This window comes from Rhincodon typus, chromosome 6 (assembly GCF_021869965.1).
Source record: "Rhincodon typus isolate 14 chromosome 6, sRhiTyp1.1, whole genome shotgun sequence".
Classification (NCBI taxonomy): domain Eukaryota; kingdom Metazoa; phylum Chordata; class Chondrichthyes; order Orectolobiformes; family Rhincodontidae; genus Rhincodon; species Rhincodon typus.
In genome coordinates this window covers 44,406,814-44,432,776 of record NC_063337.1, presented here as the reverse complement: position 1 = coordinate 44,432,776, position 25,963 = coordinate 44,406,814, and the positions used below count along the sequence as shown (strand labels likewise).

General features: G+C 38.4%; 1 protein-coding gene across 3 annotated transcripts in view; it reads left to right on the top strand.

The window, feature by feature from the left end:
* The window catches only part of LOC109928522 (cytoplasmic dynein 2 heavy chain 1), a 534,366-nt gene that overhangs the window by 112,353 nt on the left and 396,050 nt on the right, over window positions 1-25,963 (top strand). For all 3 annotated transcript variants that reach the window (XM_048597671.1, XM_048597673.1, XM_048597672.1), the window contains exons 36-41: window positions 1,668-1,891; window positions 6,576-6,685; window positions 8,447-8,646; window positions 12,600-12,864; window positions 15,221-15,428; window positions 20,474-20,603. In XM_048597671.1, the coding sequence (XP_048453628.1) occupies window positions 1,668-1,891; window positions 6,576-6,685; window positions 8,447-8,646; window positions 12,600-12,864; window positions 15,221-15,428; window positions 20,474-20,603 (1,137 nt within the window). The remainder of the gene's footprint in view (window positions 1-1,667; window positions 1,892-6,575; window positions 6,686-8,446; window positions 8,647-12,599; window positions 12,865-15,220; window positions 15,429-20,473; window positions 20,604-25,963) is intronic.

Genomic DNA, 25,963 nt, shown 5'->3' with positions numbered 1-25,963 from the left:
GTTCTAAACTCCAGTTGATACAGGCCTACTCTGTCTATCCTTTCCTTGTAAAACATTCCACCCATTTTCAGGTTTTAGTCTTTTAAATCTGCTCAGAATTGCTTCCAATACTCACATCCTCCTTTAAATAATGAAACTAATACACAGTACCACAGATATGGTTTCTCAAATTCCCTGTGTAACGGAAACAAAGCTAGCCTACTTTTGTCTTCATTCACCTCATAATAAATAATAACATTAGCTTTCCCCATTAGTTGCTGTACCTGTACACTAAGCTTTTGAATATCATGCTATAGGACACCTTTGTGTATCAAGGCTCTGCAAGTTCTAGCCATTTAGATATATTTTTCTTTATTCTTCCTGCCAAAATGCTCAATTTTGTATTTTCCCAGATTAGACTCCTTTTAATAGATTTTTCTCCACTTGCTCAACCTATGTATATCCCTGCTCCTTATTTCCTCTACACAACTTATCATCTTATCTGTCTTTTTTCATTAGCAAATTTGGCAACCATATACATTTCCTTCCTCCGGCCAAGTCATTATTATAAATTGTAAGAAGTTGAGGCCCCAGCACTAATCTCCTTGTACACCAAAATATCACCTCAGATCACCTTAAATAATACAAACCAAGTTTATGAAATCCACTGTCCTAATTTAAGTCTTGAAATTATTCTGGTAAACGTGTTCTGTACCTCCTTTGAATATATCATTCCTGCGTTTCAATACCCAAAACTTAATGCAGAACTCTGAATCGCTAGGCCTTCATTTCTACCTCCCAGGTTACCTCCACTTTCATGTGCTTTCATTTTTCCTCATAATCTCTTGTGCAGCTAGCATTGGAGCACTTATAAAAAGGGTTGGAGAGTGAGGTAATGCATATTGCTATATATTCAGAACCGTTGCTACTGGTTGCAGTTACTCCTGCCAGGAAATCTGCTGTTATAGTATGCCACACTTAGCAATCGTTGCACCATCCTCACTCATCCACGGTATCTTGACTGTAATCACTGTGTGACTTTATCAATCCAACAATGCCAAAATAGGCACTTCTGACTGCTGCCAGCCACTTCAAGAAGAGATCCCTATAACTTTACAGTTCTGATCAAATGGCTAATATTGATTTTTTTTTTGACTTGTTATTTTTTAGAATTTGTTTTGCTCTTGCAATTTCAGGTACCTGTTCATTTGCCTTATGGCATAACTCAGATGAGGTACAGCCATTCTGCATTCTGTATGAAAGCAAAACTGTTTTATTCATAATAGCCCATAGCTAGGGCATTGAAGATTTTCCTGCATGTTTGAAACTACAATTTGTTTTTGTGTATAATAAATTTAGAAATTGACATCAGATTGCCAATATTGTGTACAATTGTCAACCTTGAAGGCAAGTTATTAACTTACTTATTCCATAATGACTGTATTACTAAATTAGACAGTACATTGTGTATCTTCCATCTCCCATCAACTATGCAACTCCTTACATTTCTAAATAAATTTCTTCAGCAAAACAAAAGCACACCTGTTGTTCAAATGCAGTTTGTATTTGTTCCAAAGTTGGTAATTCAATAGGAGTTGTAGTACATTATAATGTAAAATATAAATTTCCTTAAATAAATATCTCATTTGTTTGCATAATTTTATAAATGAGCTTGCTTGAAATTTTAGGTTGACCTTGATCCAAACTCTGGAATATTTATCACTATGAATCCTGCTGGAAAAGGTTATGGAGGACGACAAAAGCTCCCTGATAACCTGAAACAACTCTTTCGACCTGTTGCCATGTCTCGACCAGATAATGAACTTATTGCTGAAGTAATTCTTTATGCAGAAGGCTTTAAAGATGGCAAGATTTTGGGCAGGAAATTAGTGGCCCTCTTTACTCTGTCCAAGTATGTATTAAAATAATGTTGTTTTCTTTGCAAGTGAAATACGTTGCAATTGTAAATACTTGCATCAAATGTCAATGAACTCCATCTATTTGTACTGCCATTGACATAACAGCAAAGTAGAGTAACAAAACAGATTAACTAAACATATGATTTGAGGTACCTTTCTTACTGCACTAATTTTGCATTACATATGTAATTTACTGAAGATGATTGTATCATATATTAAATATCTATTCATAATACAACTTCTAACAGACCTTGTAGAAATTGTATTGATTTTAATGATAAATCTATACGACTCCTCATATCTTGCATTATTTGTAATGCCCACAATGTTGAAAATGTTGTAAGGCACACCAGAATGTAAGCACAACAGAGGCAGACCTTAAATATTCGGATGGGTGTGTTAAAGCTTGACCAGAAAGTTTGATTTGAAGGAGATTCTTAAAGGATGAGATCTGGTAGGGAAGAAACTCCAACCCAAATGACACAGTTAGCTGAAAGCATAGTCATCAATGATGGGTGAAGGAAAGAAGAGGCCAGAGTGAAAGAAGAATAAGAAAAATACATAGGGAAGTATAAAGGAGTTTGTAGATCTAGAGATAGTTATGGAGTTAAGCGGAATTGAAGCCATGGAGAAATTTAAACTGAAACATAAGAATTTAGAATCAGGATACTGAGAGACCTAGAGTAAACATAGAATAGGTGAGAACAGGCACAGTGAATGAGCAGAGTTGGTCTTCTAGGGGATGTGGATACATAATTTTGAATGAGCTCAAGGTTAGGGAGGATAGGAGATGACAAAGTTGTGAATTAAGATGAACTGAAGTAGGGATGGAGTGGGAGGGATGTTATAGAACTGCAAATATATTGTGTTTATGATTGAGTGTACAGTGGAAAAGACTGAAGGTGAATTTCAAGGTTGGTCATCATGTCTTTGAAATCAGACAGCGCTTGAAAATCATGACAGGTCTATCAGAGTTGATCGAGAAAAACTGTTGCCACTTATAAATGGATAAAGAGTCATCAGGCACAATTTTGATGTGTTTTGCAAAAGAAATAAATGCAAGGTGAGAAAACACATTTTCACGCTGACTTTATCGTAGAATTATACAGTACAGAAGAGGCCCTTTGGTTCACTGAGTCTGTATTGCCAAAAACGTACTACTACCTTAACTAGTCCCACTGTCCCACACTAGGCTCATAGGGTTGAATGTTATGAACTTTAAGTGCGCATCCAAGTACGAAGAACAAAGAAAATTACAGTACAGGAACAGGCTCTTCACTCCTCCAAGCTTGCACCGGCATGCTGCCCATCGCAACTGAAACCCCCGACCCTTCCGGGGACCGTATCCGTCTATTCCCATTCTATTCGTGTATTTGTCAAGATGCCCTTTAAAAGTCACTATAGTATCTGTTTCCGCTCCCTCGCCCAGCAGTGAGTTCCAGGCACCCACCACCCTCTGTGTTAAAAAACTTGCCTTGTACATCACCTTTAAACCTTGCCCCTCACACCTTAAACCCACGGCCCATGGTAACAGTTTAGATGCAACCCGTCCTTCTTGTACAGGCCCTACCTGCCCTGTAAGAGATCCCAATGGTCCAGATATCTGAAACTCTCCTTCCTACACCATCTGTTTAGCCACATGTTGAGCTATACTATCCTCTTATTTCTAGCCTCATTGGCACATGGCACAGGGAGTAATCCTGAGATTACAACCTTGGAGGTCCTACTCTTTAACTTTCTACCTAACTCCCTGAACTGCTGCTGCAGGACCTCGTCACTCATCCTACCTATGTCCTTAGTACCAATATGTACCGCAACCTCTGGCTGTTCATCCTCTCCTTCAGAATGCTTTCTAAGTCCTTTCTAAAAGTTCTGAGGACTTGGATGAGCACTTGAAGTGCCATCCCAGTCAGTGCATTCAGGCCCCACTGCCCTCTGGGTGATAAGGTTTTTCCTCAAATAGTCTCTAAACTGCCTGCTTTTTACTTTAAAATGTGCCCCTTCTGGTTGACCCTTCGACTGAGGTGAACAGCTGCTTTCTAATCACCCTGTCCATGTCCCTCATAATGGTATACACTTCTGTTAGATCCCTCACAATTTTCTCTACTACAAAGAAAACAACCTGAGTTTCTCTTCACAGCTGAAATGCTCTATCTCAGGCAACAACCTTTGAATCTCCTTTGCACCCCCTCCAGTGCAATCACAAATAATTAGATTGTGAAGTATACTGCCTAGAAGTTTGGGGGAAGCAGGTTCAATGGAAACATTCTATAGGGCATTGTTTCTCTTTAAATAATGATCCAACTTACAGGGTTACAGGAAAAAGGCAGGAACTTGGCATTAAGGTAGAATACTCAGATAGCCAGTGCAGATATGATGGGCCAAATTGTCATCTTCTGCATTGTAACAATTTGGTGATTCTGTGAGAGGGAGCCATTTATAAAATTTAATGAATTGAGCACAAGATGAGGGCCCCTTGTGGATGAGGAATTTAGTGGGTATTTAATCATGTGAGCAGAAAGTAGGTAATATGACTGAAATGAATGAAAGTGTTAGAAGGAGGTGGTGGACCAGAAGTTAGACAAAGATGCTGGTTCAGGAGTAGGGATTTGAAGAGAGTAGTGTTTGGGATTAGTTCTTTTTTTTTGGGAAAGGAGCAGGGGAAAGAGCAGAATTGTGGTTTCTTTATTGGGAGCAAAGAAGCCCATGAGCTTTTGACATTTATTAGGAGATAAGGAAGGGGGGACACGGAAAAGGTTCTCTTGATTCAAAAGCTGTGCCTTTTGATTGGAAACTTGCACACAATTCTCTTGTTTAATAAAGTTGAGCGGGAAACCAGGGAATTATGGATCAGTTATCCAATATCTGAATTTGGGAAATTTTAAGAATCCATAATTAATGAATTATCTATGAGAGGCATGAGACAGTGCATGCTGAAAATGGCAAGGTGCTCAAATTGACAAATTGCTTTGTGGCCTCAACTATTCACTTTATTTATGAATGACTTAGATGATTGGATAGAAAGCTGCATGTCTAAGTTGGCCAATTGAGTGTTTTCATTTATGGTATGTGGGTGCTGCTGGCAGTGTGAGCATTTGTTGACCACTTGAGGGTGCCAGTTAGCAGTGAGACGGGAAGGTCTTAATGAAAAGATTTTTGTGGTGCAATGGTAATGCCTCAACCTCTGAGCCAAAAGAGCTGAGTTCAAGTCCTAACATGCTCCAGAGCAGTGCAACAGCATCTCTGAACAGGTTGATTAGAAAGTTAAAGGCCTTAATGCCCTAAACTTAATCAAGATGGAGGTGAGAAGGGTAAGATCCCCCTGTTCCCTTCACTCACTCACACATACGCTCTCCCCCAACATACTTGATTAATAGCCCATGCTGCCACCAAACCTGATATGGGAGGTATGAAATTCTACCTAAAGAAATTCGAAGTGGAAGGAGAAAGTGGCTGAACAAATTAACAATGTTCTCTCTCTCTTACTATCTCCGCCTATTTTTATCATTCTCTCCAGTTATCTTTCTTCATCATACTCTTTATTTCTGAAATGAAAGGGAAAAAGGATAAAGCAAAGAGTTGAGTAGAACAGAAATGATGGCGATGATGAGAGAAAAAGGGGAAGAAGTAGGGAAAAAGTAGGGAGAAGTGAGAGAGACTGGAAGGAGCTTGCATGAAAGAAAGAAAGAATGAATGAGGGAGATGAAAACAAAAGTGGAGAGATGATGAGAAGGAAAGGAGGAAATTTGGATTGGTAAAAAGGAGGGAAAGGAAGAGAATGACCCAGAAGGCTCATGGAGAGACTGAAACATGAACCGTACCTTCCTCTACAGGCATTGCTTAATCGGCTGATTATTGCAACATTTTCTGTTTCTTATTTCATAATGTTCATTTCTGTAGTGGTTTGCACTGGCTCCTTTGGCAGAAATGTTCAATTCAAGCTCCACTTCAGGATTTCAGAACAGAATTTAATATTGCACTAGTGATAAATTATTAGAAAGCACTACCTTCTAGATAAAATATTAAGCAGAAAACCAGTCTACCACCATTTGCTCTTTTGTGATTCTGTTTAAAAAGCAAGAATTCATTGCAGCCTGGCCATCAATCTTTCCTTAATCAATACTGCCCAGAAAAGGGGATGAATTGCTTAAGCATTTTATTTTGCTGACCCACAACCTTACTATGCACCAATTGGCTAATGCGCAGTGGCAGTTGGATTAACTGTGAAGCTCTGGATTCCTGCTAAGATTTTTTGTTTTTTTCTTTCACTCTTTATTTTATCTTATCTGTCTATGTTCCTCTTTAATCTTTTTTTTTCTTTGTTTTCTTATTTTGTAAACTATTAGAATTTACATGAATACTTAATTACTACAGCTTATCTTTTTTGTTAAGGCATCAATTCATAACCTGTCAATGTCTCCCGAAGTATTCTATGAGCTTATGAGATATATTCAGTATATACAATAACATGAGTTTCTATTTAATCCTTTAGTCCTCTAACTTTCCAATATTTTGCCTCTAAAGATACAGCACATTTGATCATATTTATGAGATTGGTCTTCGGAATTGGACCCTTCAAAACTATGGCAAATAAACAACAAAATATAATGCCACAGTAAATTGTCTGTTGCAGTAAATAAAATAGTTTATTTATATTTGTGTATGGTGAAATTTCAGAGAACTTCTGACACCGCAGCAGCACTATGACTGGGGTTTGAGAGCACTGAAGACAGTCCTCAAGGGATGTGGAAATTTGCTTCAACAATTAAAGAAAAGCAAAACAAAAAGTAAGCATTCCAGTGGTTTTCATTAAAACTTATATTAGTATCTGTATAAGTGCAAGAAGATTTGTTAATCAACAGCTAGATGTTAATGTGCTAATTGTTGTATTTGAAGAAACGCAATTATCTGTTCAAATAAAGTTGATCAATAAATAGAATAATTTGGAAATGCTGGAATTGTAAACCATGGACAGAAAATCATAAGTCATACATAGTAACTTCTTTATCATGACCCTTCAGAACCTTGAATGTTTCAATCACTGCCTCTCATTTGCTAAATGTCAGATTGTATGTAGTCTACAGAGAGCTTAGGCACAGATAGTTGAATGAGAGTATAATATTGTGGCAATTGCAGAGATCTATTCTGTAAAGGGCAGGACTGGTTGCTAAATATTCCTGGATACAATGTGTTCAAGAAAGTTAGGCAAGCAAAAACAAAGAGGTAGAAGTATTGATTCAGGAGAATGTTACATTGCCAGGGAGAAAGGAATTCGGCTAATGACAGAATCTGTTTGGCTGGAGTTAAGAAACAATAGAGGGGCACTATTACGTTTCTGGCTATGTAACATAGGGCCCCCAGTAGTGGAAAGGATATAGAGGAGCATCTTATTGAGAGATGCAAAAGCTATAAAGCAGCATTAATTTTTGTTAATAACTCTGATAAAACTGGGATAGGGATAGTGCAAAGGGTAACGAGTGGAAAGAGTTTCTGAGATGTATTCAGGAGACATTGCTGGATTGTTAACTCCTTGATGCTATACTTGATCAGCTGCAGTCTTGATGTCAAAAGCAGTCAGTCTCTCCACATTTCTTAAATTCAGCTCTTTTGTTCATGTTTGGACCAAGGCTGCAGTGGGGTCAGGAGCTGAGGAGCCCTCTCAGCAGAGGAGAGTCAAGAGCAGATTAATAAAAGTATTGAAAATCATGGGGGTCTGGATGAAATAGTTAAAGACAAACTGTTCCAATTGACAGAGAATTCTGTTGCGAACCAGAGGACACTGACATAAGGTGAATGGCAAAACCTGATGACCTGAGAATGTTTTTTTAATGTACTTCCTGAAAGTTGATGGTGGCAGATTCCAATTGGATAAGTACTTGAAAAGAAAAAATAAGTTCCAGTGAAAGGTTTAGAGAGTGGGGATTGCTTGTGCAGAGAACCAACACAATTATAAAATGTGCGAATGGTCTCCAATACTTGTTGTCATTCTATGATTCACTGATCCGTAGATTTATATGTAATTTATTTCGCTTGTTTACAATTTAACAACACTTTCAACCTGTGGTGAACTCAGTGAACTTTCTCTGTACAATCTCAATGGCAAGAATATCCTTCCATAGATACCAAGACCAAGACTGTGGACAGTTATATAAATGTAGAAAACCTTTCTTACTCTTATACTCCAATTCCCTTGTAGTAAAGACTAATGTGTCATTTGCCTTTCCACCTGCTTTTGTACCTGCATGCTAGCTTTCTGTGTTTGATTACCTTCAAGTCTTTCTGAAAATTAGCTTTCAGTTTAGAAGCAATGATTATTGAAAATCCATTTCACGAGCTATACATGTACATTGAACCTTTTAAATACAAAATTCACTTATTAATGCCTGTCTTCAATACAACTATAATTCTGAATTATGTAAAACAATTACAGGTTATGTGAAAGGTTGTTAGAATTGGTTTCTTTGTGTAAACAAATCAAAGGCAAATGTTAATACAAAACATCACCTTGGAATAGGCACAATGTAATTTTCCTTTTCTTTGTTTTACAGTTGATGAAAGTCATATTGTTGTGCAAGCTCTGCGTCTTAACACAATGTCAAAACTGACATTTGCTGACTGTACGAGGTTTGATGCTTTGGTGAGGGATATTTTCCCTGGTGTTAACTTCAAAGATTTTGAATATGTGGACCTGGCTGCAGCTCTCCATGAGGCATTTGAAGAAGCAAACCTTGAAATTATACCCAACCAGGTAAATATGAAGTCAGCTAAAAATACTGAAACAGTTATTTGGATTATTTGAATATTACTGACTCATGTCATTTTGCTATATATTTGACAGTGGAAATAAATTTATGTACAATGTTGTGGGATACATCGGGCAAATTAGCATAGAAAATAGCAAACTGATTTTTAATTATGAATATACTTATTCAAATCACCAATTAATGAGATTCCTTCAATTGTATTATTAATGCATGATATTTGTGGAGATATTTTTTAATGCCTACCCCTAATTATTTTTTTGCATGGCTTTGAATTTCATACTTGTTATACCTTTTTGAAATCCGAAAAGTTGCCTGCTTAATTTAGTGTTACTCCAACTCTGATTTATTAGGCTGAACAACAGTGATTGACTCCTAGCCCATGATAATTGATCTATCTTCATTCTTCAACAAAATAAATTCAATACCACAACTGGAAAAATATTACTGAGACTGACTTTTAACTTCAAGCCCTTAAATTCAAGCTTTCAGTTATTAGCTGAAAGAACGAGACAATAGGATTTCACATTTTAAAACTTTTACTATAACATTTGACAAAAATACACCATTAACTAAGGATTACTTCCTTTGTTTGGCATATTTTTTAAATACATAAGGGAACATTCTACTTTCTAAGTGTCACTCATTGCATACCGCATGGAATTAAAGTCCTTATCAGAACCAGTCTACAGATGATCCTAGCTTCCACTGGGTTCTTGAATCCTTATTTCACCAACCATAGAACCATAGAATTCCTACAGTGTGGATGCAGGCCATTTGGCCCATCAAGTCCACACCCACCCTCCAAAGAGTATTCCACCCAGACCCACCACCTACTCTATTCCTGTAACCCTGCATTTCCCATGGCTAATCCACCTAGCCTGCACATCCCTGAACATTATGGGCAATGTAGCATGATCAATCTACCTAACCTGCACATCTTTAGGACCAAGTGGTAGCTTTGAGTGCTCTCCTTAGGCTTCAGAGTGGTTTCTTAAAACCACTGCCAGTAGCAAAGCCTTTTCAATTATCCTCTTTCCCCTGGCCATGCTGGGATTAACCTCCCAAAGGCCTTTGATGGCTGTAGGTTATGACTCCTCATCTTGATTGCAGTTTTGCTGAAGAGAATCAGAAGTGGGGTGTGGGGGGAATCACTCTCCACTAGTCGAAATCATAACCACTACAAAGATGGTATGGTTGTTGGCAGTCAGTCTTCTCAGTTCAAGAACATCATTGCAGGACTGTCCAAAGTCCAGTCACCTTCAGATACTTCATCAATGATTTTCTGTCCATCTGATGGCCAGAAGTGGGAATGGTTGCTGATTATTGTATCATGTTCAGCACCATTCGCAACTCCTCAGGTACTGAAGCAGTCTATGTCCATATGTAGCACAATAAAGTCTATATTCAGGCCTGGGCTAATAAGTGGCAAGTAATATTTGGTTTATGCATATGCCAGTGATAGCAATCTCCAACAGAAGAGAATACAACCATCTCCGTATTATTACCATTTTTTGAATTTCCCCATTGTCAACATCCTGGGGGATTACCATTGACCAGAAAATAGAACATCCACATAAAAACTGGTGACAGAGATGATCAGAGGCTAGAAATTAAATGTAAAAGTAGGAGCTTATTCTTTAGTTACACAGACCATTAGTGGAATCACATGTGGAGTACTGTGTACCGTGTTGGTCATTTTTCTTAGCGAAGTAAGTAAATGTATTGGATGCAGTTCAGTTTAATGAAAAAATTACTATATTATTACTTGAATGGGATGGTTGTATTAAGATGGAAGATGGGAAAGATTAGGCTTCTATCAGCTGGAGTTTAGAACGGCAAGAGATTACTTGATTGAACCTTAAGATCCTGACGAATCTGTGCTGGATGGATATGGAAAGGGTGTTTCCCCTAGAAAGAGAACTAACAGTCCTGTTTCAAAATTAGTAGTCTCTCATTTAAGACAGAGATGCAGCGGAATATTTCTCACAGAGGATCGTGAGTCTTTGGAATTCTCTTCCTCAAAAGGTAGTGGGGACACAGTCCACATGTAATTTTAAGGCAGATGTAGGTAGATTCTTGTTAAGCAAAGGGGGGAAAGATTATAAGTGGTAGGCAGGAATGTCTAGCAATCAGATAAGTGATGTTCATATTCGGTGGTGGTTAACTTCTCCTATTCCTAACTCATATGTTCATAAATCAGGGATGTGATAAAATATTCTCTATTTGCCTGGAGGAGTACAGCTTCAACAACACTCAAGAAATTCAACACCATCCAGGACAAAGCAGCCCACATGATTTCCTCCACTACTAATGCAAAGTGGGAGAAGTGTGTACCATTTGCAAAATGCTCTCCAGAAACTCACCAAGACCCCTTCTACAATTTGTTTAAAATTTGCAACCTCTACTACATACAGGGACAGGGGCAGCAGATTCATGGGAGCACCTCAGCTAAAATCATGGAACTCCTTTTCTAATGTCATTGTTGGTGTACCTGCTCCCCATAAACTACAGCTCACTGTCATCTTCTCTACATCACTATAGATAGGTTTGCTGACCTAGCAACTGACATGTGCATTTTGTGGAAGAACTAAAAAAAACAAACTAGCCTGTCTTATCTGGTTGTGGTAGCTTGAAAAGCCAAACAGCCTTTTCCCTCTGCTGAACACACAGAATTGTTGTCTCTCCATGAAAGTTATTATGTGTCATGTTGCAGCTGGAAACATCTTTAGTTAGGCTACATTTAGAGTATTGTGTGCATTCTGGCTTCAACACTATAAGAAGGTCATGGAGGCTTAAGAGATGTTGCCTGTTTGGAGTGTATATGCTGTAAGGAGAAGTTGGATAAACTGGGACTGTTTTTACTAGAGCATCAGAGACTATGGGGTGACCTGATAGAAGCATATAAAATTGAGAGCCTTGGATAGGGTGGGTGGTTGGAGTCTTCTTCCCAGGATGAAAACGTTGAATACTAGGGGCATAGATTCAAGGTGAGAAGGGAAAAGTTTAAAGGAGATGTGCGAGGAACTTTTTTTTGCTACCAAGGGAGGTAGAACCAGATATGTTAGCAACGTTTAAGGGGCATTTTAACCGACAAATGGCAAGGGATACAGGGATTCGGACCATGTGCAGGCAGATGGGATTAGTTTAGAATGCATCACGGTCAGCACAGACATGGTGGATTGATGGCCTGTTCCTGTGCTGTACTGTTGTATGTTCTATAACAGGAAGCCTGTAACCTGACTTCATAATGGTCTCCGTGCTGCCTTCATTATGGCACATGAAACCCATTAATCGCACATCCATGGTCAAAATGCTAATTATCAATCTATGGTTCCAAGTCCCTTTCATCCTAGAATAAATGAACATTTTACAGCACAACTGTTTACAGCTCAATGCTAGCAAAGTTTTTTTTGGCACTTTTGGAGACAGTCTATGCATGGTGAAGCCCGAATCTGCTGCCATTGTCTTCACACGTTAATATCTCGCACTGTCTTTTTGAAAAAAAACAATTTAAGCCTTCCTTTGATCTCTAACAATCAAATCACTCAGGCTAAGTTTGGAACAGGTCACATGACCCATCCATTAACTTTCAATTTAAAGTTACATTCCCAAAATATTATAATCTTACATACCTGGCAATTGTAACAATTTTCAGATCTGGTCTGTAATTGAATGAATCCTTATTCAAAGCCCAAGTTGCTAGAATAATGGTAAACTGAAACTTAAAAGATGGGTCACTTTTCCTGTTAAATTCAGCAGTAGCAATTTCTGGGAAATCTATTGTTATGCATTTGACAGAATGAGAGATTTTTCAAGAAATGCAGTGTTCTGTTTCTCTCCATGGTTAAAAAAGTTGTTAACAATCTCATCTACTTGATCATTAAATAAGAATATGTTTTCTCTGTTAAAATTCGTATAACTGCTGCAATTTTCCCAGATAAAGAAAGCTTTGGAACTTTTTGAACAACTACGCCAAAGAATGGGAGTAGTTATTGTGGGACCAAGTGGTGCAGGGAAATCGATACTATGGCGAATGTTACGGACAGCCCTTGGTAAAATAAACAAGGTAGTAAAGCAATACACAATGAATCCGAAAGCCATGCCACGCCAGCATCTCCTGGGTCACATTGACATAGATACTCGAGAATGGTCTGATGGAGTGTTAACTAACAGCGCTCGCCAAGTTGTTCGAGAGCCACAGGGTAAGAAGTTATGATGCAACTGATATAAAACTATTAGTTGTCTGAGGATGGAAAGAATGTTTTAACATAAAACCAAAATAACAGATGAAGTTGTAACTTCATTGTTAGTGATATCCTGCAGCATAATTTAAAATGACAATACAAATGTTTTTGGTTGTTTTAAATATTTAGATAAAATTTTAATGCTACAAAAACTGTTGCTGGTGATGGGCCATTGCATTCTATTACATTTTATAGAGGTTTTGGATGGGTGGGAGCAATCTGTCCCTGAGTTCAGTTTGTAAGATTTCTATGATTCTTTAATCAAAATAAATGCTTTTATTGCAACTCTTTAAGTAGTTTATTCACTGCATTGTTCCATTTCGTTAAATGTACTATACAAATATGTTATTGTTGTTTTGGTTAATTTTTTTTATTATGTACAGTCTCAATTTTACTGCCAAAGTTGTTTTTACATGTACTCAAATTATCCTCTGTTGTTTAAAAATCTCTATACACAAGTAAGTAGCTCCTCCCCAAAACTACATACCCAATAAATTTCATTTTAACTGAGGTTGTAATGTGTCTGAACCAGGAAGGTCTCAGGTTTGACCCATGATCTGTACAAGGCCAATCCTAGCTGTAATTTAACAGCATTGTACAATGGTCTTCGTATCTCTGGACTGGGAAATTGTGGATGATCAACTCTGTGGGAGTATCTACATTTCAAGGAGCACAGTAGTTCATGAAGGCAGCTACAAACACCACCTCAAGGACAATTAAGGTCAGGCAATAATTGTTGGCCTTGTCAGCGGTACCCACATCCCATGAACAAATTTAAAAAAGATACTTGCTCCTGATAGTGTTCTCAATATCTTCTTCTGGAAGTGTGGGTCACAGGTGAATGTAACCTTACACCTTACAGTGAAACATGCTCGGTTAAGTATCTGGCATTCTATTTCCACGTACTGCCATGAATTCATACTTTGCTATCAGAAGAGGATAAAAAAAGCATATGTAAACAATAAAAACAATTTGCATTTATACCGCACTTTTAACCCCATTAACAAAGTAAATAATTGACATTGAGCCATAAAAACAATATTAAGGCAAGTGACCAAAACTGAATGAAGGATTGAAGTAGGGCAGCACGGTGGTTAGCACTGCTGTCTCATAGTACTAGGGACTTGGGTTCAATTTCACCCTTGGGTGATTGTCTGAGCAGAGTTTGTACATTCTCCCCGTGTCTTCGTGGGTTTCCTTTGGATGCTTTGTTTTCCTCCCTCTGTCCAACTATATGTATGTTAGATGGATTGGCCATGCTAAATTGCTCATTGTGTCCAGGATGTGTAGGTTAAGTGGATTAGTCATGGGAAATGCAGAGTTACATGGACAGGGTAGGGTGGTAGGTTTGGGATGCTGTTTGGAGTGTCGGTATGGACTTGATGGGCTGAATGGCCTGCTTCCACAATGTAGGGATTTTATGAAGTAACTTAAAGAGAGGCAGACTGGAAATCAGGGAGATGTAATGAGGAAATTCCAGAGTATAGGGCCTAGGCTGTCTTAAGTATATTTTCAGACTAACTCTACTTAGTCTCCCAATGTAATACTACTGGAGTCCATGGAACTTTCTCCAATAACGCTTTATTTTTACAGTTTGATCTACACAAACACGTTAGTTTCATATTAAATTAGCACATCTACTCCCTTCCAGCTCTCCTACTTCTTCATTTGACGCTGATATCATCATTATTTATCCTTCTGCTTTTAATCTCATTACTCTATAGAACATAGAACATTACAGCGCAGTACAGGCCCTGCGGCCCTCGATGTTGCGCCGACCTGTGAAACCAATCTGAAGCCCATCTAAACTAAGCTATTCTGGTATCATCCATATGTTTATCCAATGACCATTTAAATGCCCTTAAAGTGGGCGAGTCTACTATTTTTGCAGGCAGGGCAAGGTCTTTATCACCATTATATGCACAATGTAAACATCTCCCACCACCAGGTATCCGACTTAACGGGTTTAGTTTCTGTGATTCTTTGACCAATCTGGTTCTGAGCTCATACTGTAGTCTTAGATATACTTCAGCTTTGCTTCCTTTAGTGTGAGTATTCTTCTCCTGCGTGATTGTAGACCTTTCTTCTTCTTCTTGTTCGGTGATATGATTTATTTCTATAATCCTTATAATCTTTTTAATATATTGGTTGTTGTGCTTTTGCTATGATCATTCCTTTCTCTTTTGATTTCTTTACTCACTCACTATCCCTGGTTTGTGGCTCTGTTAACCCTAATCTTCTCTTGCTAGATCCAATCACAAATTCTTAAAAACCTAACCCATTATTGAAGGCTACATTCTCTGCTTCTGTTTAGATGTCCACTCCTGGATTATCTGTGATGGGGACATTGATCCTGAATGGATTGAGTCCTTAAATTCGGTACTAGATGATAATCGGCTGCTTACCATGCCAAGTGGAGAAAGAATTCAGTTTGGACCAAATGTTAACTTTGTGTTTGAAACTCATGATCTCAGCTGCGCATCGCCTGCTACGATATCCAGAATGGGCATGATCTTCCTGAGGTGATTATGCATTTGTTTCAGTTTGTTCCATTAACTGTCCTGCAGCTTTGACCAGTGTCCAGGTAAAGGTACTAGCAATATTTCTTTAATATCTTGTCCATTAAAGTCATTGATTTAATTGAGTAAATGCTGTACTAATGGTGTAGGATATCACAATCAACAATACGTGGTGACCAGTTCATCTGTTTTGGTGATATCTGTTGTGAAATAATTTTGGTCAGGATAGCACAGAGAACTCAAAGCTCTTTTTCCAATAGTGATATAAAATCTTTCTTAGCCACCTGAGAAGGCAGACAAGGTTTATGTTTAATGTTTCATCTGAAAAGTGGCATTGCTATCATTGTAATATTGCCTTGGTGCATTACGGGCTATATACTCAAGTCTCTGAGTTGGGTGTGAACATGCATTCTTATGACTTGGAGGTTAGTGCTATTATCGAGCTGAAGCTGACAGTATTTGGAGAATCTTTAATCACTGCATTTCCTGACATTGATCAGCCAGGAACGTTTGCTCATGTGCTTCTGAACCCCGCTGTGGCCAGTTTGTGAAGTTTCTCCTGAGTGCTATTTTGTTTCCAAGCCAATTTAACACTGCCATTCTAACCACATAATTGGAATGTCAGTGATGATTTTTTGTTTTCATGTGTGGTAAAAGTACTTCTTCAAGGGTTGAAACTTCAATAAATGTAGCTGCAATTTTCACCATGCAAGTAGAATGTCAATTTTGATTCTCTTTTTTTTGATTTATACAGTTGTTAAGTTGATTAACCCCACCTTAAGATCATAATTACATACTTATTTTATTATTTCATATAAATGAATGTCATTGACTTGGCCAGCATTTGTTGCCCATTCTTAATTGTCCTGAGAAGGCAACAATGAGCTGCCTTCTTGAACCATTGCAATTCATCTGGTTCAGATACACCAATTGTGCAGTTTAGAAGGGTATTCAGAAGGGGATTTTCATGCTGTGGCAATGATGGCAATACAAAAATATTGTTCTAAGTTAGGATGGTGCGTGACTTGGAGGTGAATTTGCAGATGGTGTACCCATGCATCTGCTGCCCTTGTTTATCGGTTTGGAAAATGCCATTGATAAAGCATCTTGCAGATGCTACATGCAGCTGCATTTGTATTGTGTTGGTGGAGAGAATGAATGTTGAGGATATTAGATAGGGCACTGATCAAGTGGGCAACTTTGCCCCGGAAGCAGTTGAGCCTCTTGGTTGCTGTTGGAGGTGGACCTATCAAGGCAGTGGAGAGTATTCCATCAAATTCTTGACATGACCTTGCAGATAGATGGTAAACAGACTTTGGGAAATTAGTAGGTGCATTACTCGCTGCAGAACCCCCAGCTTCTGACCACCTCTTACAGCCTCAAGACCACCTCTGAGATTACCTTGAGTTTTGGATTTGCAAATGGGAGTGAAAGAATACCAAATATTTTCACCACTATCCTAGAACTGAGTCAATGTATAAAAGATCTAAAAATGGCACATAGTTCTATTTGTCTAATTGGCATATGCAATATTTTATACAACCAGTGAATGAATTAGAAAGGTGTTTTGCATAGCTTTCCCTACTCAACTCCATTAGTTCAACTGGTCATAGAGTCATACAGGATGGAAACAGACCCTTCAGTCCAACTAGTCCATGCCTACGATGTTCCCAAACTAAACTATTCCTTTATCCCTCCAAACCTTTCCTATTCATGCACTTATTCAAATATCTTTTAAATGTTATAGCTATACCACTTCCTCTGGCAGTTTCTTCCACACATAAACCACTCTGTGTGTAAAAAGATTTCCCCTCTTTTTTTTAACATCTTTCTCATCTCACCTTAAAAATATGCCCCCTAGTTTTGAACTCCCTCACACTAGGGAAAGGACCCTTGCTATTCATCTTAACCACGCCCCTCACGATTTTATAAACCTTTATAAAGTCACCCCTCAACCTTCTTCACTCCAGTGAAGAAAGTCTCAGCCTATTTTTATAACTCAAACCCTCCATTCTTGGCAACATCCTGGTAACATTTTTTCTGAACGCTTTCCAATTTAGTAATGTCCATCCTATAGCACGGTCACCAGGACTGCACACAGTACTCCGGAAGATGCCTTACCAATGCCCTGTACAACCTCAACATGACATCCCATCTCCTACTCAAAGGTCTAAGCAATAAAGGTAAGTGTGCCAAATGCCTTCTTAACCATCCTGTCTCTGTGATGCAAACTTCAAAGAATTAGGTACCTGAACCCCTAAGTCTCGCTTTTCTACAACACTACACAGAGCCCGACCATTAATTGTATAAGTTCTGCCCTTGTTTATTTTATCAAAATGCAATATCTCACATTTATCCAAATTAAATTTCACCTGCCGCTCCTTAGCCCATTGACCTAGTTGATCAAGATCTCTTTATAATCTTAGATAACCTTCTTCACTGTCCACCATACCAACAATTTTGGTGTCATCCACAAACTTATTAACCAGGCATCTTATATTCTTATCCAAATTGTTTATATAAATGACAAACAAAAATGGACCTAGTACCAATTCCTGTGGAATACTGCTGAGCATAGGCCTCCAGTCTGAAAAACAGCCCTCCACCACTACCCTCTGTCTCTAACCGTAAAGCCAAATCTGTATCCAGTTGGCAAGCTCTGCCTGAATCCCATGTGATCTAACTTTACTAATTAGTTTACCATGCTTGTTAAAGGCTTTGCTAAAGACCATGTAAATAACATCTACCGTCATCAATCTTTTTGGTTACTTACTCAAAAAAACTTAATCATATTTGTAGTAAATAAGAGAACTCTTAATCCGGGCTTGTGGTTTTGTGCCTCACATTGGGTGATAATTTTTTTTTCTTAAACATAATATACTTAAAATACATTTTATTGGTTTTTGCCCACTCATTAAACCTTTACTAAAACCCCTGCAGACTACATCAAATGTGCTACACTCATCCTAGCTCACTGGGAAGCTTTCTGAAGTGTAACACCTTGCATCTGTTTCTGACTGTTCTGAAGTATTGCATTGGATCATAGGATTTAGAAGTAGGATTAGGCCATTTAGCCCGAAAAGCCTGCTCAACCCTTCAATTTGATTATGGATGATCTGGCTGTGGTTTTAACTATTTTTATGCCTAATCCACATAATTCTTAACTTATTTGTCTATCACAAATATATCTAATTCTGCCTTGAATGAATTCACTGATAGCCACCACCACATTCTGGGGAAAAAAATTGCAAATACTAGTGACCCCTGAGAGGCAAAGAAATTCTTCTTGCAGTTATGAAAGGAAGACCTCTGTTCTTAAACTGTATCCCCTTGTTCTAGTCTCCATTAGAAAAGCAAACATCCTCCTGGCATTCACCCATTCAAGTTCTCTCCGGATCTTGTGTGTTTCAATAAGGTCTCACCCTTCCACACTCTGTCGTATGGACATTTCCAGCTCGCTACACTGTATGAGTTTGCTGCTTGTTATGATGGTTGTCATCACCATCCTCTTTAACTGTAGGAATCTACAAGGCCTGCACTTTGCAAGAGAAAGAACATTACTTGGTCCTCCTAGAGGTTTCTCTTGCAATAAGCTATATCGTGTTACCTACATATTAGCAACTCGTTATAGGTTACATTAATACGATAGGCATTGTTACAGAGAATTTGAAAAGGATCAGATGTTCGGTCTCACTCATTCAAACTCCTGATCTGTGGTGCACACAAGTCCATATGACAACATCATCATTGTTGCTGGTGCACTACAAAGCATGAACACTTTGTGTCCAGCTCTGGGAACCACACTTTAGGAAGATGTGATGGCATTAGAGCAAGTTCAGAAAAAAATCGCAGGAATGGTCCCAGGGATGAGGAGCTTCACTTACACAGATTGAAGAAATTGGGACTGTTTCCTTGGAGAAGATAAGGTTGAAGGGAGATTTAATACAGCATTCAAAAATGAGGGTTTAGACAGAGTATAGAAGGAAAAAAGTGTTAGGGTTAAGGAAAAGTTGATGCAAATAAAGGAAGAAAAGGCAAGCTGAAGAGAAACTTTTGCAGGCAGTGAGTGATTAAGATCTAAAATCCACTTTTTTAGGGTTGGGTAGAGACAGGTTTAATTGAGACAATCAAGAAGGAATTAGATTATTATCTGAAAAGAATGAAAGTTTATGGGGAGAAGGTGGGATAGTGGCATGTCTTAAATTGCTCATTGGTACAGCTGGGCAGATATGATAGGCTGAATTGCCCCCTTTTGTCAAATCATACGCTACGGAAATGGACCCTTTAGTTCAACTCTCTGCGTCGACCTGACACCCCACTCTGACCTAGTCCCATTTGCCAGCATTTGGACCAAATCCCTCTAAACCCTTCCTGTTTGTAAAATCATGAGGGGCATGGATAGGGTGAATAGCCAAGATCTTTCTCCTCAGGTAGGGATATCCAAAAACTAGAGGGCAAAGGTTTAAGGTGAGAGGGGAAAGATTTAAAGAGGACCTGAGGGGTAACTTTTTCACACAGAGAGTGGCGAGTGTATGGAATGAGCTCCCAACGGAAGTGGTAGAGGCATACAATTACAACAGTTAAAAGGCATCTGGACAGGTATATGAATAGGAAGGGTTTAGTGGGAGCTTTAACAGTTCAGTGATTCTGTTATATGCAAAACTATAGAATTCAACTTGAAGCATAATTGAAGTCTTCTTGGCAGCACTGAAACCATTTAATAAACAGCATTTCCAATAACAAGATTTTGAATGAGTTTTTTTCGGGTAAAATGAAGCCTGTCAGAGGCTTTGCCATAAACCATGACAGAGTCAAACTTCAATTCTATTTTCACTCGTGAGGCAAAACAAATGGAGGAAAAAACTGTCAGTTTGTGATCTCCAGTATGTTACAGTTGACTGTTTAAAATTCTTAAAACTACTAACATAATTTTCTAGGTTTCAAAAATGATGCATGTTAACAGTGTGGAAAAGAAGTATTTGTTTTTATTAAATAAATCATCTTACAAAAATAAAACCAAAGTATTTCTGATCCTTTCAATTTTTTAGTGATGAAGATACGGACGTAAGTTCTTTGGTGAAATCGTGGCTGCGAAACCAGGTCGATGAATGCCGCAGCAATCTTGAAAGCTGGATAGGAGACTATTTTGAGAAATGTTTGAACTGGGTTTTAAAGCAGGTAATTGGCCATTATAAATTCTCTTTTTTGCAATACGGTTTCTTTTTTATTCATACGTGGAATATGGCTTCGCTGACTAGTTAATTGTCCATCCCTAACTGCCCAGAGGGGTTAGGGCAGTTAAGGGTCAACCATATAGCTGTGGATCTGCAGTCACATGTAGACTGGACCAGCATATTACCTTCCCTAAAACACATTAGTGAACCACATGGGTTTTTCTTACAATCGACAAGGCCGTCATTAGACTTCTGAATCCAGATTTTTATTGAACTTAAAGAATCTGCCATGGTGGGACTCGAACCTAGGTCCCCAGAACTTTTCTGGGTTTCTGGATTAAGTAGCCTAGTAGTAATACCACTAGCTCATCACCTAGATAAGGGCAAATTATCTATTTTTAGGTCATTATTTTTCTTTTTTTTTTGATTATAAGTCTAGCTCCTACTTCTTACACTCTTAGATTCCCACACTTGGGTGAAATTAGACAGAATTGTTGAGCAGATTCTGTAAACCGCCCAAGGGCTTGTCAGAAGGAGTGATTACTAAGGGCTAGTGGCAGTACAATTTTAATTGAGCTGAAGGTTATGGTGGGTGCAAACTGGCAGATTGGCCAGGACAGGCATTGGAATTGTTGTCTAGAAGTGATAAAAATCAATCTGATTTCATCCCTGGTTTCAATATTTGCATTTTTAAGACAGATTCTAATTGAAAAGGGAGCCAAAGGGGGAAACTGAGAAAGGAAAATGATTCTTGCAGTTTGTAAGGAAAGTAACACTGGAACTGTGATTGGAAGGTAATACTTCTGGGTATTTGCCAATACTTGCACGACACCACCAGGTCTCATTGAATGTCCCCCTCTCAATTTGCAGCCATTCAAATAATAGTCTGCCTTCCTATTTTTGTCATCAAAGTGGATAACCTCGCATCAATCCACATTATACAGCACCTGCCATATATTTTTCCACAACCTTAGCCTGTCCAAATCACACTACAATATTTATGCAGCCTCCTCACAGCTCACCCTTCCACCCAGCTTTGTGTCATTTGCAAATTTTGAGATATTATGTTTTTTTCCCTCATCGAAATCATTTAACATATATTTTGAATAGCTGCGCTCCTAGCACCGGCCCCTGCAGTCACTGCCTGCCGTTTCAGAAAAAGTCCCATTTATTCCTACTTTTTGTTTCTGTCTGCTAATTTTCAATTTATCTCAAAGTACTATTCCTCATCCCATGTGCTTTAATTATACACATTAACGTCTTATGTGGGATTTTGTTGAAACCCTTCTGAAATTCCAAAGAAACTACATTCACTGGCTTCCCTGATCAACTCCAGTAGTTTCTTCAACTCCTGAAGAATTCCAGTAAGATTTGTCATTTCCGTTTTGTAAATCCATGCTGAATTAATGACTCTGATTCTACCACTGTTTTTGAAGACCTGTTCTATAAAATCCTTGATAATGGACTTTAGCATCTTTCCCACTGCTGATGTCAGACTCATTGGTTTATAATTCCCTGTTTTCTGTCTAGCTGCCTTTTTAAATTGTGGGATTACATTAGATACCCTCCAATCTGTAGGAACTGTTCCAGAGTCCAAAAGATTTTTGGAAGATAATCACCAATGCATCCACAATTTTAAGGGCCACTTCCTCAAGTACTCTGAGATATAGATTATTGAACCTTTGGGATTTATCAACATTCAATCCCATCAAATTCCCAAACACCATTTCTTTACTGACAGATTTGCTTCATTTCTTCCCTCTCAGTAAACCCTGTGTTCCCCCCATATGTTATTTGTGTTCTTCTTTGTGAAAACAGAAGTGAAGTATGAACTTTGTTCGTCAACTATTTCTTTGTTCACTGTTATAAATTTCCCTGTTTCTGATTCTATGGGACCTGCATTAGTTTTCACTGATATTTTTTCTCTTTATGTATCTATAGAAGCATTCACAGTCAGTTCTTGCATTCCCTGCAAGCTTACTCTCATACTTTATTTTTCCCTTCTTAATTGATCCCTTGGTCCTCCTTTGCTGACTTCTAAACTGTTCTCAATCCTCAGGTATGTTGTTTTTCTCTTGCCAATTCGTTTGCCTTTTTTTCTATTTCATACAATTTCAAACTTCCCTTTTAAGCCATGGTTTGTTCTCTTTTCACTGTTCTGTTTGTACTCTTGTGCCAGACAGGAATAAACAACCTTTGTAGCAAGAGTTTTTGAGTTTTAAAAGAACTTGTGACTGACATTAATGGCATTTATGCTGAGTAGACTGTCAAATCAATTTGTAAGGTCTGTCTTAATTGTGCAGTGACTCTCCTTTTAAAATTGACTCAGATATGGCATTTCAGTTCCAAGTCATTCATAAAATGGTGACAACATATTTGTTTAACATTGTGAATATCAGTCTCACATTGTTTACCACAGGCTTCCTGTACTGCGGCCTGTCTGCTCTTGAGACATTTTTCCTAATGCCTCCTTTCTCATGCTCAGCCTTGACGAACTCCTGTCCTCCCCTAGTTCCTGCCCCTGCCCCTGCTCTCCAACCCTATTCTTCACTATCACACCCCAGGTTTCCATTTCTATCCTCTGTTATCTTTAAATTGTTTGGTGTCCACTTATTCCTGGCTTCTTGGCTCCTGTTCTGACTTTGCGCTAATGTCCTGCGTTCCATTGAGTGGCAGCTGTTGGTGCAAGTAACTATGTCTGCAATGACCAGTTTCTGCCACTTGATGGAGCTTGGTCAATTAAAATTCAAGTGAGTGTAAGTTTAACATGCATTTTCAGTACTTACAGTTCAGTTGGATTTCTATGCTTTAAATTTATGTTATTTTAAAGGTTTTTATTTATAAATCCCAGCATTTAGGAATGTACACCATTTCAACATAATCTTTGAAACTTGTTTTCTGTGAAAAAGATTCTTAAATACGCAATTGTGTGGTATTCTTTTATATGGAATGAAGTATTTTAATTTACAAGTTACTTCAGCTGGAATACGCAGTGTATGCAGTGATTATTTCAATCATGACTTTGTTTTCCTAAGAAAGAAATATCTGAAGCAACCCAGCTCCAGTTTTTACGTAGATTGCCATAGAAATCTATGATTACACTTAAAACACTTAAAATTATTTCATTGGAAGCCCCACTTTTAGGAGCACAACCAGAACTTTAAGTGAGGACTTACTTCTCTGTCAATGAATATGCAGTTTATAGTTTATAATTGACTGCAATTTACCTGTTAATTAAAATTTACCTTGTGTTGATTGTAGATTTTAGAATGTAGTTGTGGAGAAAGATATGGAAGCTAGAAAACTTGGGGAAATGAATAGCGACATCTTGAAAAATACCCATATTACAGAGGAGGAGGTGCTGGGTATGTTAAAATGTATAAAGGTGGACAAATCTCTGGGAACTGATCAGGTGTACCCTAGAGCTCAGTGGGAAGCTAGGGAAATGATTGCTGGGCCCCTGGCTGAGATATTTGTATCATCAATAGCCACAGATGAGGTGCCGGAAGACTGGAGGTTAGCTAACGTGGTGCAACTATTTAAGAAAGGTGGTAAGGAAAAGCCAGGGAACTATAGACCAGAGAGCCTGACATTGGTGGTGGGCAAGTTGTTGAAGGGGATCCTGAGGGACAGGATTTACATGTATTTGGAAAGGCAAGGACTGATTAGGGGTAGTCAACATGGCTTTGTGTTTGGGAAATCATGTTTCACTAATTTCATAGTTTTTTGAAGAAGTAATGAAGAGGTTTGATAAGGGCAGAGTAGTAGACGTGATCTATGTGGACTTCAGTAAGGCGTTCAACAAGGTTCCTCATGGTAGACTGGTTAGCAAGGTTAGATCACACAGAGTAGAGGGAGAACTAGCAATTGGATACAGAACTAGCTCGAAGGTAGAAGATAGTGGGTGGTGGTGGAGGGTTGCCTTTTATATTGGAGGCCTGTGACTAGCGGTGTGCCACATGTATTTTATCATTTATATAAATGATGTGGATGTGCATATAGGAGGTATGGTTAGTAAGTTTGCAGATGACGCCAAAATTGGAAGTGTAGTGGACAGCCAAGAAGGTTACCTCACAGTACAACAGGATCTTAATCATTTGGGCCAAAGGGTCGAGGAGTTGCAGATGGAGTTTAATCTAGATAAATGTGAGGTGCTGCATTTTGGAAAGGCAAATCAGAGCAGGACTTATTCACTTAATGGTAAGGTCCCGGAGAGTGTTGCTGAACAAAGAGACCTTGGATCGCAGGTTCATAATTCCCTGAGAGTGGAGTTGCTGGTAGATGGGATAGTGAAGAAAGTTTGGTACAGTTGCCTTTATTGGTCAATGCATTGAGTGTAGGAGTTGGGACGTCATGTTGTGGCTGTACAGAATATTGGTCAGGCCATTTTTGGAATACTGCGTGCAATTCTGGTCTCCCTGCTATAGGAAGGATGTTGTGAAGCTTGAAAGCTGAATGGATAGGATGAATAGGTAAGGTCTTTTCCCCAGGGTAGGGGAGTCCAGATCTAAAGGGCATAGTTTTAAGGTGAGAGGGGAAAGATTTAAAAGTGACCTATGGGGCAACATTTTCATGCAGATGGTGGTGCGTGTCTGTTTCCATACTGTACAGCTCTATCACTCTGTAAGACAACAATGCTTGGATTCTATTTAATATTTACTTTGTTCGATTTTTGCATAATAAAATATCTTTAGTTTTAAACTGTAGAATTTTTTGGTTTCATTTCTTCATTTAATATCTAGAGCTTTCTAATTTGTCCCTTTTTTTCCAAAAAAAAGAAAGAAACTTGTCTGGATTGGGATCATAAGTTATGAATGAGAGTTTTCACTGCACATAGGTAGAAAAGCTGACATTACCATTATCTAGGACACATTTTCATTTTTATGGGACATTCTAATGCTTTTAAATGGACTTGTTTGTGATCTATGCTGAACAAGATTTATTCATCCCTCATTAACAGTTGATTCTTAGAAGTATCAACTGTTTTATCCCGGATTTTGATTTGATTTATTATTGTTGTCACATGTTCCTAGGTACAGCGAAAATTTTTTCTTCATGCAGTACATGCAGGTCATACCCATCAAGATTCATGGGTTGATAGAATTGGACGAGGAATACAATGTTACGGCTGCAGAGAAAGTGCACAAAAAGCTAGATCATCATTAGCTTTGAAATTTGAGAGGTCGATTCAGAAGTCTAATGACAGTGGGGAAGAAGCTGTTCTTGAACCTGTTGGTACATGTGTTTAAATTTTTGTATCTTCTGCCTGACGGAAGATGTTGGAAGAGATTATAACCGGGGTGAAGGGGTCTTTGATGTTGGCTGACTTTCTGAGGCAGCGAGAAATGTTGATGGCGTCAATGG